The following is a 20,661-nucleotide window of genomic DNA, read 5'->3' as shown; positions in this document are numbered from 1 at the left end:
CACAGGTTCTCACACACATGCCTATGAATATATGCAAGGACTAAAATGCTGAAGGGAATTTGCTTTATGAAGGGAAGTTTATGCTAGCTCATATTCCTCCATTTTTAATGAGTAGCTTTTCTAATGGCAAAAGTTAAACCATGTTGATCTATGATGTAGCTTTTGCTTCTGAAATAAGTAAAATACATTAACATATAACTAACCAATCTTTTATAATTTATTTACCAAGGTGCTCTTTATGGTATACTTTGCATAGCAATGGCAGCTGTGGCCTCATATATGGGAAGCGTGATTCAGGTAATTATCTGCTGCTGACTTTATTGGAAATTATAATAATTTAATAATTTGTGCCTAATTAAGATTGAGAAAATTACGAGGAGCTGTTCCACATAGCGGGTCTCTTAAAATATCCCCAGATAAGTTCTGCATTATGTAGAGAGGAGAAAAAGAAAGCTAGCTGTCATTTTTTTTCCTCTTTAATTCTCCCTGTCTCTTAAATACTGTGTTTAAAAGTTTATTGAAATACTACAGTTGTCTAGAAACAGAGTGATGTCATTCCTCCATTGCTCTTCACTGTGTATTTCATCACAGCAGCATGACTCCCTTCTGCCACTCTCATCTGCCATTTCATGCTCATGTATGTGAAAAAGCAAAGCTTTACAGATCCACATTTACACAGTGATGGCCAGTGGGTGTGATTTAGTAGGGTGTTCTGTATGATAGCTTAATGCCCCTTATGTGATGCCTTTTAACAGCCTGGACTCCCCCCGTCAGCAGAAGCCAGCATCTCTGGCGCCGGTAAGCTGTTACATAAAGAATGCAAATGGCCCAATCTGACATTCACTTCTTGGAGATGTCACAGCTGACATCAACTGAAAGGTCATTGGAGGACAGGATATGCCCTTCAGGGTCTGTTAACAGATATCTGATTGCTCCACCCACTGGCTGATTCCACAAATTGCGCTCACCAATGCAGGTCTATGAAGTGTGATATGTGCGGCGGGCGGGGGGGAATCATGGGGAAGAGAATGAGAAACAGTGCTTCTTCCTCTTCTCCCAAGGGGAAAAAGTAAAAAAAAGGGCTATATTTTTATTTATAAAAAAATAATAAAAATAATATAAAAACATAATTAAACAAAACAGTGAGCCCAGTTACGTAATTGTGACACTTGCATACCTGAAATGTTTCAGAGATCTTTGAAGGGATCTCTATCCATACTGCATTGATAGCAGTGCAAAAAATGTATTAATTAAAAAACAAAAAAACACTTTCATCCCATTGCCGTAGCACTACATGTAAAAAGTATAGCACCCTGCCCCCATTCACTACCCCATTCACAAATGCTTGCCCACACACATGTACATGTACATTCAAACTTGCCCTTTCACATAAACATCCTGACTTGCCCTTGCATGAACACGCTTCCTTGCTCTAACATACAAACACTTTAATAACACAAACACACTCTCTCTCCTCTTTCTTATATTTTTCTCATGATCTCTCCTCTCTCTCATTAACTCTCCTCTTTCTGCCCATCTCTCCCCTTTTCCATTACCCCTTTTATCTATCCCCTTTTTATTTATTTATCCCCTTCTTTTTGATCTTCCTCTTTCTCATGAGCTCGTCTATTTCACTTTATCTTAGCTCTGCCTTTAGTCTTCATCTTTCCATTTTCTCTCAATCTCTCCCCTTCTCTTTGTTTCCCCTTCTCATTTATCTGTCCTCCTCTTTGTCACGGACCGGGTGAACAGGTGTGATAGGAGCCCAGGTGCAGGGGATACGAGGGGCTCTGTCTGTACCCCACGATGCATGATGGCTTGGGGTTGTGTTAGACAGGCGCAGGAAATAAAACACAGACGGGATATGCAGTTACTATCTGTATTGCAGATGATGGTACAACAACATATATATGGAAAGTCTCTTGGCTGGAAGCCCTCTGGATGAGGCACACACGACTGGAAGCCCTCTGGATGGGACACACACGACTGGAAGCCCTCTGGATGGGGCACACACGACTGGAAGCCCTCTGGATGGGGCACACACGACTGGAAGCCCTCTGGATGGGGCACACTTGCAGGGTACTCAGCTTTGGAGTCCACTTGTGGGGCGCTGGCCACAGCTCAGGAACCAAAACAGGAACAGCTCAGGAACCAAAACAGGAATAGCTCAGGAACCAAAACAGGAACCAAAACAGGAACCAAAACAGGAACCAAAACAGGAACCAAAACAGGAACCAAAACAGGAACCAAAACAGGAACCAAAACAGGAACCAAAACAGGAACCAAAACAGGAACCAAAACAGGAACCAAAACAGGAAGTCCTATAACATTAATGTCAAGGCCCAGACTGAAGGGCTGGGCAGGTTTATAAAGGCTGGCTTGATCTGGTAATAAGGAACAGCTGGACATAATAATCACTCTGAGTGGTTCAGAGTGGCAAGGGCGGCCACTAGTGGTTGGAAAACAGAAAATGAGCAGCACAGAGTGTAGATAATTCCAAACTGCAAAGGGTGGACGTTACACTCTTTCTCTTTATCTCTCCTTTTGGGGCTATGAAGTTGATATACGGGGCTTCAGTGATGCCACTGATTCTACTTGTGAACCTACAAAAGTTTTTTTTTTTCTAGTAGGAGAGTTACAAGATGTTTGGGCATTCTTTTTAACAATGTATTTATTCTTTATTTGTAAAATTCTTTTTAATTAAAGATTCCTTTGGGGTGTATTGCAGCCCTGTATTTCTGATTGCAGTAAATGTGATCAGTCAGAAAGGCCAACAGGATCCAGGGTCTCTACTTTAAACACTCATTGGGATCGATCTAATGACCTGACTAAGGTGTAATCTGCAACAAATTATTTGGCTTTGCACATGTGCTGTGAAGCAAAAATAACCTGATGGGAACTACCGCCAAAACTTTACCTTCTGTCTGCCCGCTCCGCCAAAACACTCAGAGGTTCCACAACGCCAGCAGCCACCGCCAGGATCTTTTGTCTCTGACACTGACTGTAAGGTTTCCCATACAAGAGAATGCTCCCCCTCCCCCTGTGCGGCCAGTATCGACTGTACGGAATCACTTCTTCTCCAAGATCCATACACCCTCTTAAAGGGAAATGAACCTAATGCACTTCAAACCTCCATTTCGATATTGGGACGGGAGATTCAATTGAAGGACTATTTAAACCGCAATCTAATTTTATGTCAGCGCCTGTGATAGTGCTTTGTGAATTTAGCTGTGATTAATAAACTTCTTGATCTTTTGGTTCTGACTCTGGCTTGTTTGACTTTCCTGTCTGTCTCCTGTGTTTGACCCAGCTAGTTATTTGGCCGTTCTGTCTTCACCTATCCCTGACCTTGGCTCCATATACTGACTACGCCAATTGAACATTTACGTGTTCCAGATTCGTTCAGCCTCTGTGTTCCTGCCTGCTATCCTACACTGCTGGTCAGGATTTACTCTGTCTAGGGAGCCCTACAACATTGTTTCCTTTTTTCTCGTTGGTTTGCAGTAGACATGTGCAAATGGGCCAAAAATGATATTTTTCGAACTGTTTTTGGCCCATACGTTTTGAAGCAACAAATTTTGTTCCTTCCCATTCTGTTCAGCCAAAAATTCGGGGGGCATTTTTGATTCGGGAACAAAATAAATTGCCCGGTGCCCATATTTACTCTCATTCACACTGTCACTCTCGTTCACTCTCTCCTACGCTTTCTAAATGTTTCCCTACCGTCTCTGCTGACCACTTCTGCTTCTGATAAACACTTCCGCATCTTCTTCCTCAACTTGTTCTGCATCTTCTTTATCTTCTTTCTTCTCCCTTCTCTTCTGTCTTTTCCATTCTATCCCAAGTCTTCAATCCCTAATCTGGTATCTTCTTTCTTTGTCCGCATCTCTGTGGACATAACCCAGCAATTTGTGCCAAAATGGCGGCACTGTGGAGCTGTCCTCCCCGATACTCCAATCAAATCTAAACAAATGTGGAGCACCTCATTAATTAGCAGAAACAAGAAAATTTGCTGAAAATGTCAAGGCAAGGTAGAGGTCTGGTGCAAAGTTCAGGATCTAATAGATCACGATTTTCAGCAGGGACACATGAAAATCATTGGGTATTCTGCGAGTGGCTGGGAACTCCAATTAACAAGACACATCATGGAGCCTCAGGGTCCTATAAAATGAGGACTAAAGTTCTAGAGACTTGCCTAAGGGTTTTTTTTCCTGGATGGAGATGGAGGAGATATGAGCCCATTGTAGCACAACCTTTCTGAGGCGAGGATGAACAAACACTTTATTATTGGGTCAGGTTGTGCCAGAACATCTTTCTAGACCTGTTGAATCTTGGTCAACAAAGACATAGAAATAACTACAGTTATTTTGGAGGCAGGAATGATCATCACTGTAGTAGGAGGAATGGACTCTGGCTCAAATTGTCTGGAGACTGTGTCAGCCTTGGTATTCTTAGAACCAGGTTGGTATGTTATGATATGATTGAACCTGCTAAAGAACAACAAACATCTCACCTGATGAGGGTTTAGTCTCTTGGTGGTCTCTAGATATAAGGGGCTCTTATGATCAGTAAGAATAGTCACAGTAACTCTTCAACCCTCTATGATGTGTCTATTCTTTGAGAGCCAACTTGATAGCAACAACTCTCTCCAATGTCATAGTTCTTTTCTGTAAACTGTTTAGGAAACAATGAACAGAGGTGTGGGTGAACAGACTCTTGGGGTCCCTTTGGGATTGGATAGCTCAGAAACATCAGCCCCCTCAATGAATGTTAGAGAAGAATCTGGATAATAGAGTAGAGTACAGTAGTAAAGTCTGGAGAGAGGTGGAGAGAGGCTCATGGCTCCATTTCTTTGGATTAGGCTCTTTCCTGGTCAAGGCACTGTGATATTTGAGAAATTACGTAAGAATCTCCTATAATAGTTGGCGAACCCTATGAAACGTTAAACAGCTCTGAGGTCCTATAGTACAGACCAATACGCCACAGATTTGACTTTGTTCTGGTCAATCGCTAAACCTTGGGAGGAGGAGATGTAAGCCACAAACAGCATGTAAGTCTTTTGAATATTTTTCAGCTTTGACATAGAGGGAGTTTATTCAGAGGCATTGTACAATCTGTCGTATTTGACTTCTAAATTCTGCCAGGCATTAAACAAGGATGTCTTCAAACTATATCTGAAACATATCTCTGAAGATATCATTGGCAAAGGAATGAAAAACTACTGGAGAATTACATAGACCAAAAGGTTTGACCAGGTACTCATAATGACTGTACTGCTTGTTAAATGCAATTTTCCACTTGTGACCTTCTTTGATCTAAACCGGATTATATGCTCTCAAAGATTCAATTTACTGAAGTAGTTGGATCCTTGGAGTTGGTTTTAAAACTCGGATATGAGTGGTAGTGGATACTTATTCTTTACAGGGAACTTGTTGAGCCCTATGCAGGGATTTAGTGAGACCTCCTTCTTGGATACTAAGGGCCTTTTGGAGATGAATTTTTTTTCCCTGAATATATTGTGAGATGTATTGTGAGAGGACCTCATTCTCAGGTATGCATATACCTGTCGTGGATCTGGCTAGTCCGACCTACTACCTCCGCTGACTTGTGCTCCCTTAGCCTGGGACAACACACTTTTCCCGGTCCCCTAGTCACTAGCCGAGACTCAGTGTAGGGTAAAACCAAACGAAGACTGATTTATTTTGAACACACAAAGCTGGATTTATCCAGCAAAACACACATTAACATAAAACAAGATATTGGGACACAAACTGCCCCCTAATCTGCCTCCCAGAGACAACAGGGGCAGTAACAAGATTAACAATACAATTGGGGGGGGCTGATTTACACAACATAATAATGCACCATGGGGTGGGCGGGGTCTGATATTAAATTAAGACAATGGCAGTCACTCCCTGGTGGCAGATCCTGGCTGTCTGCCGGCGATAATCCCCTCAGCCAGTGATGAGATGAGACTGCTGTGGGTAGCCACAGAAGCCTTTACAAACCCAGGGCCCATAGTCAATAGGGAGGATGCTGACAGTCAGGCCTCTCCAGTGGTCCCAGTGATGGAGGGTTCCGTCACAATTCTCCCCCCTCCGAATTGGACTATCACAGGAGGAGACCCCAAACGGGTTGACTCCGTAGTCAGTCAGTTCATTTGGCCCATCAATGCCCTCCCAAAATTGGTGCTCCTGCTGCTGGGGAGATGGGCTAGCTTCGCCATCTCCCGGGTACCGCTGAGGAGTGATGCCACTTGCATCCCCTCCCTGGTGCTCCTGCTGCCGTTGAGGAGGGAGGTCAGGTTCCTGCGGTCCCGGAATTAGGATCTGCCGCTGGGGAGATGGGCCGGCTGTTCCACCTCCCTGCTTCTGCTGGGAGGCGGGTTGGCTGCTGTATCTCCCTGAATTCCTGCAGCTTTGGTATGTGCTGGGCAGGGGCCAGCGATGCTCTGCCCAGTTGCCAGCACTTCAGCTGGGGTTAGGGAATCTTCTGGGTCGGCCTGCTGCTGGGGAGGGAGGACCGGTTCCTCCGCTCCCGGACATGTGAGCTGCCCCTGGGGAGATGGGCCGGCTGCTGCATCTTCCTGGATCCTTGTAGCCATTGAAGATGTGGGGCAGAAGCCAACAGAGCTCTGCCCTGTTGCCAGCTCTTCAGCTGGGTGGGTGCTAGTGGAGACCGCAGTCCCATCCACTACACCCTGAAAACTTTCGTCCTTTCCCTGGGAAGAAAAGCCAATTGCAAGCTCTCCCGGATAAACATCCTCAGATGTAAAATCAATTAGATCCACACTCTCTGGATCCGGTTGTGGTGTAAAGTCACATAGCTCTGGTATCGGATCTGGATTAGCTGCCCAGTATACCTGTGACTCAGGGGTGGAGACCGCAGTCCCATCCACCCCACCTGGGTCAACATCCTCAGATGACCACTCCATAACATCCACAAAATCCCTGGACACTGGGGCATTCTGTTGAACACGGTCAAACAGTTTTTTATACGTCTTCTCCAGTTCCCACTCCTGTGTAATTAAAAAGTCTAAATTACCTTTAATTCCTAGTGCACCTGGGAGGTCCCACTCCCTGAAATCCCGGATGTCCTCAATCCGCCACACTGCTGTACTTCCGAAGTCTGGATCCTCCTGAAGACTCTCCCATAATAATCCCAGGCCACCAAAATCATAGCCCTCTGGAGAACATTCTTTCGCAGTTCCCCAATATGCCTGCTCTGCATACCACTGCAGAGCCCGATACGCATTTTCCAGCTCCACCTCCTGTTGGACCAGCTTGTTCAATTCAGATACCCATTTCTCCTGGGGTTGCTGTCCCAAGAATGACATCCGTAGTTCCCGCTGGTCTCTAATCTTTGGTTCGGAGCTTGGAAGACACTGACCCCGGCGTATAAAAGCCCTCTGCCATAGTGACCGTCGAACCACTTGCCTCAGATTCTGGTATTGTTCTGTAGGCAGAGCAGCGGTGTAGCAGGAGAGGATGACCCGCAGTAGCCCCTGGAATTCTGATGTCACATCCATGTCCTCTTCAAGGCGACCGAAGTCTGCTGTCCTGAAGGTCAATCCCGGTAGAAAGTAAGTGTCCCTCACACTAAGAAGCAATCCCATCGCTGCCACCAATGTCACGAATCTGGCTAGTCTGACCGACTACCTCCGCTGACTTGTGCTTCCTTAGCCTGGGACAACACACTTTCACCGGTCCCCCAGTCACTCCCTGGTGGCAGATCCTGGCTGTCTGCAGGAGATAATCCCCTCAGCCAGTGATGAGATGATACTGCTGGGGGTAGCCACAGAAGCCTTTACAAACCCAGGGCCCATAGTCAATAGGGAGGAGGCTGGCAGTCAGGCCTCTCCAGTGGTCCCAGTGATGGAGGGTTCCGTCACAATACCATTCTTTTCGGAGGCATAGCACCCAGCAGCAGTTTAATGGCACAATTCTAAGGCTGTTGCGGAGGTGGTGTGTCTCTGTTTCTTATAAAACAGGTAAAAATAATCCCTATAAGACCAGCTTCTTGGGGGTCTTTGTGAAGTATCTCCAACTGCTATGGGTTTAATACTTTGTAGACATGACTCTTGGCAAAAGGCACCCATGTTTTAATCTTACCCAGCTGCCACGTAATGTGGGGATTATGGAGCAAGGAAAGTTGCAATATTCTTTTGCAGTTCCCCAATATGCCTGCTCTGCATACCACTGCAGAGCCCGATACGCATTTTCCAGCTCCACCTCCTGTTGGACCAAACTGTAGGACTGTTGATGACATCCAGAATTATATCTTCCTGATGCAAGACCCTGCCTGAGAGGCACAATGAAACAGTGTCATAGGAAACTTGATTGGTTTGCCATCTATGGATATCACCGAAACCTTAAGCTCTTTGGGCACCAGAGATAGTTGATTCTGTTTAGTCTGAGTTAATGGTCAATGAAGATTCCTGCAGCACCAGAATAAAGGAATGATTCCATGGTGGGCATATGGAAACCTCTGCACTCTTTTGGATCACCTACATATTTCTCGGGAAGAGGCAGTTTGGGGAGCCTGTAGAAATCTTGGGTAGGTGGAGTTTCACAGGAACTATGACTGACATCCATGTGTGTTAGATGGCTTATAGCTGGAAGTCATGATACAAGAGAGTCTGCTCCTGCCTGGAAAGGACTTGATGCAACGCTGCGAAAATCCACAATCTGGCCCTCGCACATAGCGAAGCAAGGTAAGAACAGCCCTGCTGTTCACCACTACTTGGCAGGGACATCGAGACCATGCCGCAGGGATACCCGCTACTAGTGGGAGGGAGGGGGAGCATTTGTGACAGTGTCCCTCTTTTGTGAAATCATCAAATTGCAAAGTAAAAATGGTTTGATTTTGTATTCTCATACTGTGACAGAATGCCCTGTCATACAGGGCCTCAAGGTACTCAGAGATGGTTCCAGCCTGGCTGGCAAACAAAGATAGTACAGGTAAGAACTCCATTGCTTAACTAATCCCATCAATAGGATTGCTGCCAGGGGAATTAAAGGTTTTGTTGTATACATGTATCTGTTTATCTATGTTAATGCAATTCTGTGGATATATGAGGCTATGTTTTACAACAATAAAATATTAATTCTTGCTGTACTCAATTCAAGGTATTTGTGTCTACTTATTGGGTACACATAGAAGGGTTCCAAGGTGTGCGTAATGACTGGTGCTGAAGGGATTTCAGGGACAACAGTAGGATACATCTGGGTGATCTCTGGGAGTGACTACAGCTCTCTCGGTGAACCCGTTACACATACCCACACTACTTCTCATGGTTTGCTTTGCACATTACCTAGAGGCAACAGAGATAATTACAGTGACAATTAAAAAAAGCAATTCTAGAATTAGAATGGCTCTGAAGAGTTGCATAGCTCTCAGGATCAGCATACTTGTTTGTATTTGTAATAAAATGTATAGGGCCAATACAAACTTCAAATAATTGGATCACATATAAATGTATGTGCGTCAAAAATAGGCAGTCACTTAGATGCAAACAAAGGTGAAACATTTAATACGAACAAAAATAGACAAAGAATATAAAAAGTAGATAACAAAAATACGAAACAAGTCTTACAAAACCTTGGAGAGGAATTTAGTTCATGACATCTGTCCTATGCAGTTCGTGGATGGCAAGTACATCTTCTCTCGACCTCTCTTCCCATGCCTCCCCATGTCTTACAAAAGCCTAGCTTATATGTGCCTTGGATAGTGATGTCAGTCTTGTCAGTCTATTGGTCTTCACCTAATTGGGTAAACATGCTCACTAAGATCTTTACACATCGAAACCCTATTTTAGGTGGTCACTGTACGTATACTGTAATGCCCTTTTACAGTTACAACTATACCCTGCATTAGCAAGTTACTATCCTATCTATAGAATGCCTGTTCAGCAAATCCTTCATTCTATATTTAAGGTCAAGGAAACCCTGAAGCTTATTATTGAAACCTATTAATATATCTTAATAATCATTTATTTATGAACAATGATTACATATCTTTGACTATTGCCTATACCAATAATTATATATGGTCCATTTCATATTACTAGGGTTAAAAGAGATGTTAAATGTGTTAGAATCTTTTACAGTATTCAAGAATATTATTATGAAATGATTATACTGTTTATGTACAAATTCCTGTAATTTTATTTTCAAAGGCCGCTTTATCTATATTTGCCATGGTTGGAGGTCCTTTGCTTGGACTTTTTTCTCTAGGAATGTTCTTTCCATTTGCTAATCCACTGGTGAGTAACAATTAAAACATTTTTGTGTTTACAAATGATAAATAATCTGTACATTGGTTAGAAATATTTAGATTTTTAACCCCTTAATGACAATTGGTGGTAAAGGCACGTCACCCAAAAACAAAGGGTTAATGACAATTGACGTGCCAGGACCATCATGACTTCAAACAGGTGCAGAAAGCAATCTACGCTCGCTTTCTGCACCCAAATGGTGTTGCTGTAATGCCTCGACGCCTGACATAGCAGCGCATATTGTCCATAACAAAACAAAGTGGTATCCTGATGGCACCCTGGAGCAGGCATGCTGCAGGCTGGGAGTAGGGAAGCTAAGCAGAGTAACAGCAGAGACAGAGCGAGCAACGAGGACAGAGCAAGGAACAGGGAGACCGAGAAAGAAACATAGCCAGACAAGACGTACATGTACAGGACACAACAGAGGACCACGAACAAGGCAAGGAACACAGGGGATGGAGTGAGGAGCCGAGATCCTTAGACGCTTCTCCTTTAAGCAAGGATAGGATATCTTAACTGGGACATGGGGAGAGGAGAGAGAGGAACCGAGATCCTCAAATGATTCAGGGAAAAGAGGGCAAAGGTACATAAAAGAATGACACACATAAATACAGGACAAGCCTAGGACTATATGATAACAATTGGAGATTGTCACATCTTATGGCCATAGTATGCTTAGCCCATCACTACGCCAAAGTACTCCAATTTTTGGTGGGTCCTAGCGGTAAACCCTGCCTACTGAATTACTAATAAGCAGAAAATAAACATTGAATCTAAACACAGAACAGAGATAAAACTTACCTTTAGACTGCTGACTGAGACAAACATAACAAATGGGTGGGCACATCTTACAAAAGGAAACAGAAGCTGAAGCTAAGAGCAGGACTGAAACAAAGTATCAGATGTAAACAGCAGAGATAGGGGAAACTAAAGATAAGCAGCTCCGCAGCCTGAATGGGGCCTGACATGTACATACACTTAAACATACATGCACACACAATCTAAAACCTTACATACACAGCCACTCTAACAATATACACATATGTAAATTAGACTTACACATTCATTTTTCCAAATAACGAATTAACGAATTCAACATTGGACAAAAGAAACGAAAAACGAATGTGCGCAATACGAAAACCTTTGTTCATTCATTCCGTCACCTCGGCCACCAATTTAACTAAACTAAGAGGAGGAGAATCTCGCCATTTTGCCCGTACTAAGAGGAGGGACATTGAGCGAGCGGATCTTCTTTTGTCTAATAAGCTCACTACTGTCACATCATGCTGAGGGCTTGTCCAATGGCTATGCTGCATCTTTCACAGGAAAAAAAGAAGACTAGTAATGAAGAGAGCCTATTTAAGAGCAGAGCAGGCAGCTGATACGTTCATTTCACTGTGACTGCTTTATGTGACACTGTTGTGCTACATCTGAGCATTTTACAGAGTGTGAGAGAGCATCTTCTGTGTAAGATTTGGTGAGCCTCAGCCTGCCATTTCTCACAGTGTCTAAGACTTCCTCAAGTTTTGATTTAATTGATTTAATTAATTGAATTAGTTCATTTAATTAAGATCAATTAACCAGTCCAATACTATCCTTAACATTAACCCTAAGAAATACCATTACATAAGTTATGGTGGGTAAAGGTGATCAAAACCCTTCCATTTAAGTTTAAGGGGTAGTAGAATTATTAAACACTCATCTACAGACACCAGACAAGCCAGAAGGCCTGTTTTTCCCTCTGAAATCTCGGTGCTGCCACAACCACAAGGGATTCTGGGTAGGCGCATGGCATTTCTTAGCTACCCCAAACCTCAACTACTAAGCCAGTATCACAACCTCATGCTGACGAGTCCCATGAAGGACGAAACAGCTGTCACAGTGGTGATCTGGCTATTGCACCTGTTGTAGAAATCAAACGTTGTGCTGACCACCAGACTTCTTTGAATGTATAAAAGTTTATTCCGAATACAAGCAGCTGCAGGGAGATCTGCACAAAAGCAGGCAAGTCTGCCAGCTTTACATTTTCACACACTATATATACATTGATAACAAAACTTCTACTAAAGGCTGGCACAATTGTAATATCTCTGGGTTTACCATAAAAGGCAAACGCCTAACCTACATAACATTAATATGTATGATATGGGTGGGGTTTCAGTTATTTAAAGCAGACATCCTGTGCCCTGAAGTTGACCCCGAGTCTACACTTATGGTCCAGTTTCTCACCAGCTAATTCAGTTAGTGTAATTTGACCTATGCCCTCTACAGAACAGTACTACCTCCCAGTGCATCAGACTCTTATTAGTGATGGGAAGTTTGGATCATTAGGCACACTAACGATTGGCCCCGCCCCTTTCATTACAGTCAGTGAACCCTCCTGCCTACCTACTCGAGTGATGTCAATGAAGGCAGAGAGTCGTTCAAAGACTCGGATCTTACAGGGATCCGAATCTTACAGTCTACTGAACCGATTCATCCCGATCACTAAAAAGATTCGGATCAAATGAACGATTCGTTCATGATCCGGACATCACTAACTCTTATCACCAAACTGCAGAAAATAGTTAACCTCTTCACATCCTAAGATTCCACAGTCCCCCCTTTCATGCTTTAAAGATTCCATGAAGCATGACTCTTAGGCATTCACCCATTGTGTTTAATACATTTGTGGGCAGCCAAATCTTGGTCAGCATCATATACAGATAATAAATGTGTAATTTCTTGAGTATTCTTGGTTTTGATATTAGAATCTCCATTAGCACTAGGAGGACATTCATGAAGGGTCTTATCAATTAGAAAAGGGTAATGGGCAATGGGCAATAGACGAGGTAGCAGAATTCCAACATTTAAGGAGTAAAAGCTTCAACACTGCTATGGAGGCAAATATGGTTGTGAGGAAAACAGCCCCTATAACCAAACCATGGAAAATTTTGGATCCTAACGCACCAAACCAACTACTTATTCCCCACTCCCCAGAGGAAATTATAAGGGAATTTTGCGTACTTCTTGCCTAATCTCACTAACTGCTAGGGTAACATTTTGAGAGAACTCTAGAACAAGTGCAATATTCAGAGCCCACTAGTGAGCATAATAGCTAAAATAAAATCAAGAGCCATACAATTCTGTATGGCGCCCAATCATAGTGCTTGCATTTCTGCTGTAATACTTTTATTAGCGTTTTCTGTTTAATTGGCCACAGTTTCTAACATGATGGTTAAAGGTCTGATTCTTCCCCAATTATCTTTGACTCCAGTGGAAGGAATTATTATATTTATGAAATTATCCCAGCTACCCATAATTTCTGAAAACGTGGGTTCGTCTTTATGGTGCCTTTTAGTTCTATAAACCCCAAAAACAACTATTGCTCTTTCTTTAGTATGTCTTATTGCAGGAAATATGTAGGCCACATAACATGATCCTTGACAATTCTCAGGTAATCTAGGAAATGCATAATTTTCACACACCTAATAAAACCCATTTAATGTCGCATAAATATGTGCTTTACCTATAACCCATAACCCAACATCTTCTTCCCATGCAATATTAACAAGATGTACAATGACACCTGATTCCTGCACTTACTTGTGACACTTACTAGTCCTACAAAAATACCTCCCTCAATATTTGTATGTTCTAAACACAAACCCTCAACGGTCTGAACTACTGTTATTCTTCCTAATTTCTTTTTGAAGAATTATAAGACTGAACATACTCAATTTAGTTTTATGACATCCAAGACCTATCAAAAAGGGAGGATAAGGAGTTTTAGGGAGACCTGGGAGTAGAACACGAGTCTTATTTCTAAATCCTACAATTTAGTCAATACAATACTCAATGGGTAGGGTATAAAAAGGAACAACCCTGTCTAAACTATGAGGCATATGAATACAAACATAACACGGAGCATTTTGTACATTCTCAACATAACTATTGGTAAGAGCAATATAATAGTTCCGTTCATAACACTGAAATAGAATAACAAAGGATAGAAAAACAAACATTTGTAAAAGTAGACTTCCTGTTTTCTCTGTGTTAAAATACTTGTTAATTCTACAATCTAAATCTAAATAAGCAACATAAAATAAAACAAAACAAGTATCTGAAATAAAATAAAATTACTAGGAGAATATCAGTCTTTTAAATCTTTTGGGGGAGGAGCAAGCTTGCAATGGGAGATATGGATCAAAGAAACAACCTCAGAAATTTCAACTGCAGTCTGTGTTGTACATAATACTTGATAGGCTCCTTTCCAGTGTGGTTCCTTTGGAAAGGGTCTCTAAATTGCATATGGTGCACATTTTTCTTCATATATTGTTGGCTGTACAGCTTTGACCTTTAGATGTCGAGACTCCAAAGCTTTAATTAGTGGCATAACCACATTTATAAATTGTCCTCTTATATGCAACATAGATTTTGATAGCAAATAAGAACATTTCGGCCCATCCACTGTCCATTTTCCCAATATAAGGCTCATATCCCAATCAGCCCACGGTCCCGTCCTAGACTCAAGAGCCACATGCCCCATGTCCTGTATTTTTTACATTTCCTCACTGTACCAGCATTTACCATTTTCGCTGGTAGGCGGCTCCATACATCTACCACCTAACTCCGTAAAGAAAAACTTCCTTACATTACATCTAAATACACATTGCATTGACATACTTATTACAAAATATTAAAAATAAAATTACAAATATACTTAGAGAATACAAGCACAAGATTTTTGTAACTATTTTCATTTAAGTATGAAAAAGAAAGTGGTTAGAAATTTTAATTCCATGGGATAGAATCTAGATAGATGTGATCTGTGGATTTAGAAGCCACAAAGATTTCCCTATTACCTTAACTGCAGTTTTGTACTAAATTTGAATTGCAATAAAAATAAATTCATAACCTAAATGAATCCCCTAGCTACTAGATCAAGTCATGACTTTATGTGAACATTCTTGTTACAAAGTACCCAGTCACCGGGCGTTCAAGTTTCTTTCTGATCTGAGTTCTGGTGGCTTGAGAACCCTGTTAGGATATAACTCAAATCATAATGGTTAGTTTATCAATATTCTAATACAATCTGACATTTCACATATATAAATATACTTGAGATATGGATGTCATTGTATCCTAAACTAATATTTCCTAATGAACACAATTCTAATCTCACATACATTTAATACTAAAAAAATATTCCTGATAGAAATACAGTTAGGGAACTATTCCAATGAAGATATATGGGTGTATTCTATTATATATTTTCTAAATCCATTTTACACGCATTATAACAATATCCTATCCAACATTCATTCACACTTCATTCGTATCACACACACACTGGTAAAGCAGATTGGAGTAGAAACAACTTTTACAATAGCAGTTATATTATGCACATTGTATTCACTAACACAATGAGTGTTATTACTACCATACAACTTTGCTTACTCCAAACTCTTAAGTAGAATTTTTTTTTTCTCTTTCCTAACCTGAATGACAACCATTTTTTTATAGTTTACCTCACAGTTTTCCCCAGCTGGCCATGCTGAGGCAACTGTCAGGCATCCTGTACATACTTAAAAATATTACTCCAGGGAATTTTCAAAACTTAATCCCCCCCCCCAAAAAAAACTAATATCAAGTTACAAATATATTATTTTGCCTATTTTGTTTAAATATGCATTTCCTGTACATCACTTTAATAATAATCAAATAATTAGGCTATTATCTGTTAGTGTAATTGTGCATGGGCGTTATGGTGGAACAAAGCTACAGTCTCTTTCAATGTTCCTTTATGCACAGAATAGGCAAATTTGACACTTACATAAACCACATTTACAATACAAGGAGGGGTAATTGCCCTCTTAGTTTATTCCTTGCCCTCCCATTGCCCCCCTGCCGAATTTGGAACCACCCAACGGATTGCCCAGGAGAGTCCCGCAATGGGACTTTAAGTCCCGGGCAGCCTCAAACGCTTTTTTTTTTTGACGTGGAGGAGAGAGGGGTGCCTAACAACCACTCGGCCCCCCTTACTCTCCTCGACGAGGCCTCTACCTCCGTCGCGGTGCCGGTGTTTCATGCTGAGCGCCGGTATATGATGTAATATCCGGCGCCCAGCAGTGAAGCAGCGCGCGCCGCGGCAGAGCAGGAAGATGGAAGCCTCGTTCTCCGGCCACAGGATTTAAAGGTGAGTTAACTACAAAGGGGGAGAGGGTAGATAGTGAGTAGGGAAAGAGGAGTGAGAGGGGTTAGAAAGTTATAAGGGAGGGAGAAGGGGTAGAAAGTGATAAGGGAGGGAGTGGGGGTAGAAAGTGATAAGGGAGGGAGTGGGGGTAGAAAGTGATAAGGGAGGGAGTGGGGGTACATAATGAGAAAGAGGGTAGTAAGAATATTGAATTGAAGTAAAGTGTGAATGAGTGAGATGCATTGTCTGAATGAGGGAGAGCATGAATTAATATGTGGATGAATTGTCTGAATGAGGGAGAGCATGAGTTAATATGCGGATGAATTGTCTGAATGAGGGAGAGCATGAGTTAATATGTGGATGACTTGTCTTAATGAGGGAGAGCATGAGTTAATATGTGGATGAGTTGTCTGAATGAGGGAGAGCATGAGTTAATATGTGGATGAATTGTCTGAATGAGGGAGAGCATGAGTTAATGTGTGGATGAATTGTCTGAATGAGGGAGAGCATGAGTTAATGTGTTTGTGTGTATCATAGATGTATAATTGTGGAAGGGCAAAGATGGCACTAGCAGGATGTTTGAGCCTTGGGGACCAAGATGGCAGTGTGAGAGAGTGAATGAAGGTCAGCGAAAAAAAATTTTGTTTAGAAATTTAAAAACCTCTCCAAATTTCATCCTAACCAAAAGGGTCAGAAAATAAAATGTGTTGTTTGAAAATGGGCCAAAAAACAATCTTAAAATTTGTCCGAATCATTTTTAGTTCGTGTGCACAAGTCTGATACCCATACATGAGGAATATTGGAATGAGGAATGTCTTTGGGGTGCGGCTGAGTACAAATCAAGAACAGCATTTAGCAGCATAATATAGTAAAAAATAACAAAGCATATGTTGCATAGGCACATACACAGACAACTAATTTGATCATTTAATTTTACAGGGAGCAATTGTGGGGCTTATCGTTGGTTTTTCTATGTCACTATGGGCAGGCATAGGTGCTCAGGTCTATCCACCACTACCAGAGAGAAGCAGGCCTTTACCACTGTCCACCTCGAAGTGCAATTTTACCACAGAGGCCAACTGGATCTCAACTACAGAAATGACAATGATAACCTCTCTCTTGCAGTCTGATGTCAGTGAAAGGTGTGTGTGAAAACATCTTAGAAAAAAACAGCTTATTTTGCCATTAGAAAAAAACAAAGTTTTTTTGAGGGCAGATAAAAAAATTTATTTTTTTGGAACACTGATAATTTTATAGCAGTCCCTTTCAGAAGCAAGATAGTAGCCTTCATTCAGGGTTCGACTAACATAGCTAACTAAAGGAAAGTTTATAGCCATTGTCTATTTTGGCCAAAATATACCGGTATTTACCAAACAATACTGCATACAGTTGTCCCTTTAATGCCTTGATAGATCATCATTCTTCTTGGTTTGGCTTAGTTAAGGTCACAATCAATATGAATGCCCTGCTTACCAACTGCTTTAATAGCTTCACCCCCTAGGCTAAACTGTGTAAGATGTTGATTTCAAATACTGAAAAGATCAAGGTTATTCATCAGACTTGGGCACCGGCCAACTCTTTGTGTTCGTCTTTGTGGGGAAATTTTTTTCCATATAATGAATAATGAATGAATAATCCACCAGAAGAGCTCCCTGACAGCGACCGATAGAGTCACTCTTACGGACCTTTAACTCCTGGAGCGGGGAGACCCCCAGGCGGAGTTTCTATTGGTCGCTCTATTGGTCGCTCTTACGGACCTTTAACTCCTGGAGTAGGGAGACCAATGGTCTCTCCAGGCAGAGTTTCACCATCAGGAGTTAAAGGTCCATACGAGCGACTCTATTGGTCGCCAGCAGTGGGCTCGTCTGACATCAACCAATGAAAAGCACCTGCACTTCATTGGTTAATGGCAGAGGAGCTCCCTGCCGGCGACCAATATGGTCGTTCATACGAACCCTTAACTCTTGGAGTGGGGATACCCCAGGCCATGTTTCACTATGTATGTCCAAACATTACCATTTATGTATTACTTATCTTTCTTAAAAACCATGTTAAATATATTAAGTTTTATCTTCACAGACCCGCACTTGCTGATTACTGGTATTCATTATCCTACTTATACTTTAGCATTTTGGGAACCCTTATTACACTGGGTGTTGGAGTTATCATCAGTCTTATTACAGGTACTGACTTGTGAAAATTATCTTATTTTCTTAAATTTAGTTTTGCACATAAATAGCAAGCAGAGCTGCCATCAGAGCTATGCAGCCATGGCAGTTGTATGGGACTTATTCACTATGGGGTCCTCGCAGTCCATGTCCCTGACTGATGTACTTTCCCCCGCATCCCCACATTGAATAATGATGTGCTATTTTGAACATATGTACTACACTGAATAATGGTGTATTATTTTGAAGATAGGGACATGGGATCCAGAGGGGGGCTATGCTACTTTTAAATGGGGACCTTGGTGAAATAGTTGGATGGGCTTTTTTTACATATCTTATTTCTCATTTGTCCTGTACTAACATTTGCTTGATTGTCTATTATAAAGTTAATGGTTAACTGTCATCTCAAAACTACAAACCTGCTGCCTCGGCATCACTATTGACTGCGGAGGGAGACTGAAAATCAAGAGTGAATGAGCAGTCAAATACTGTTGCCTACATTTTAAAAATTGTGCCTGCAGTCACTCCATCATAATACAAGATTTAACTAACAGTTTTCTACTTACTTGTCTCGCTTGTCTTGACTATAGAAACACATTCTTAGGTTGTGGCCTGTCTGTACATGTTTCTGTTTACCCATCACTCTACTAACACCTCTGCTTTATTATTTTACATTACATTTTATTTATAGAGGGCCAGCTGATTCCAAACAGCTATTACAGGAGAGTGTAAGCTAACAATATACAAACTGAAATTAACATGTGTTAAAACCAGGAGAAGACATCCTACTCTTACAAAGTTACAACCCTTCAAAGGTTAAGGGTGGATATGACATAAGGCGAGGGAGAGCTTGGACAAGGAAAATTAGATTAATCTCATGCTCAGTCATGCAAATGCTGAGCTTCAGGTAATGGAATGCCACCCAGCATGTAATTTCGGAGAGACAGTGAGGTGAGTTAAAGAGCAAAAAAGACATTAAAAGTTGTGAAGAAGGAGGACATTATTAAAATAAAGTAAGATTGTTTGAAGTGGAGAGCAGACGTATATAATGAACTTGTGGTATGCAAAGTCCTTAAGTAAACATAGTTGCCTCCTGAGGCACTGAGCAGTACTACTAGAGCACATTTGGTGATGGCAGGTATGTTTTGGACAACTATGGCTAAGGAAGGTGTGGGGGGTGGTGCACAAAATCAGGAACAACCTCATCTAGGACTAACATATGGTTGTATTGAGCTGTGATAACATCAGGGCAAAAAGAGGTGATTGAGGAAGAGATGTAGGAAAGGAGAGGTAGAATTGTGAATCATCAACAAAATATTAATAACACACCTAACTCATCTACCTCAATCTCATCATCTACTTCCAAGAACACACCTTCACTCATTTGAAAATCATTTTATGTCTTCTGTTGTAATCTCTGCCTCTCAATCTTGTATTCAAGGTTTCTCAAGGGCTGCCTTTATGTCATGGAATGCCCTGCCCTAGCTTCCCAAAGGTTGTCTTAGTCTCTAGTCCTTTTAGAATATTTTAAAATCCTACTTAAATGAAGCTTATCAACTCATTAATCTAATTCATCCCATCCAGCTCTGATTTACCTTTCCTTGTCTAACTCCTGCTATTGTGTTTCCCACCGGTATTATTATTCTTTAGTTAATAGTCTTCACGGCCACACGGGATAATGGTTGTGTGGCTGGATGTGATTTGAGCACTTTATGTGCATATGAAATTATGTGGAAAAGATGACTAATCCCATATTCTTTTTCCTGTTTTCCCATATTTATCACCAACTTAAAATTTAAGTTTTTGATAACTATTTATAAATCAAAGTTTTAATTAAAACTGTATATATTTGGGTATTTTTACAGGTGGGTTGAGACAAAATGCAAATTCGGATTATCTTTTTGGAAGACAAGATTGTTCATGTGACATATTTTACTGTCATAAATCAGATGAAGTAAGTGAAATAGTTTATTATAAATATTAAGGCCCTACATGACGTGTATATACAGTGGCAAGAAAAAGTAAGTAAATTATTTGGAATT

General features: G+C 41.4%; 1 protein-coding gene across 1 annotated transcript in view; it reads left to right on the top strand.

The window, feature by feature from the left end:
- Window positions 1–20,661, top strand: part of LOC149299714 (sodium-coupled monocarboxylate transporter 1-like) — a 55,687-nt gene that overhangs the window by 27,598 nt on the left and 7,428 nt on the right. The window contains exons 10-14 of the mRNA XM_089486015.1: window positions 230–297; window positions 10,178–10,264; window positions 17,391–17,593; window positions 18,531–18,634; window positions 20,485–20,573. Of these exons, the coding sequence (XP_089342141.1) occupies window positions 230–297; window positions 10,178–10,264; window positions 17,391–17,593; window positions 18,531–18,634; window positions 20,485–20,573 (551 nt within the window). The remainder of the gene's footprint in view (window positions 1–229; window positions 298–10,177; window positions 10,265–17,390; window positions 17,594–18,530; window positions 18,635–20,484; window positions 20,574–20,661) is intronic.

Source organism: Sceloporus occidentalis, unplaced genomic scaffold (assembly GCF_023333645.1).
Source record: "Sceloporus occidentalis isolate IW3139 unplaced genomic scaffold, rSceOcc1.0.p SCAF_28, whole genome shotgun sequence".
In the NCBI taxonomy this organism is placed as follows: domain Eukaryota; kingdom Metazoa; phylum Chordata; class Lepidosauria; order Squamata; family Phrynosomatidae; genus Sceloporus; species Sceloporus occidentalis.
This window is presented reverse-complemented; position numbering and strand designations above follow the sequence as displayed.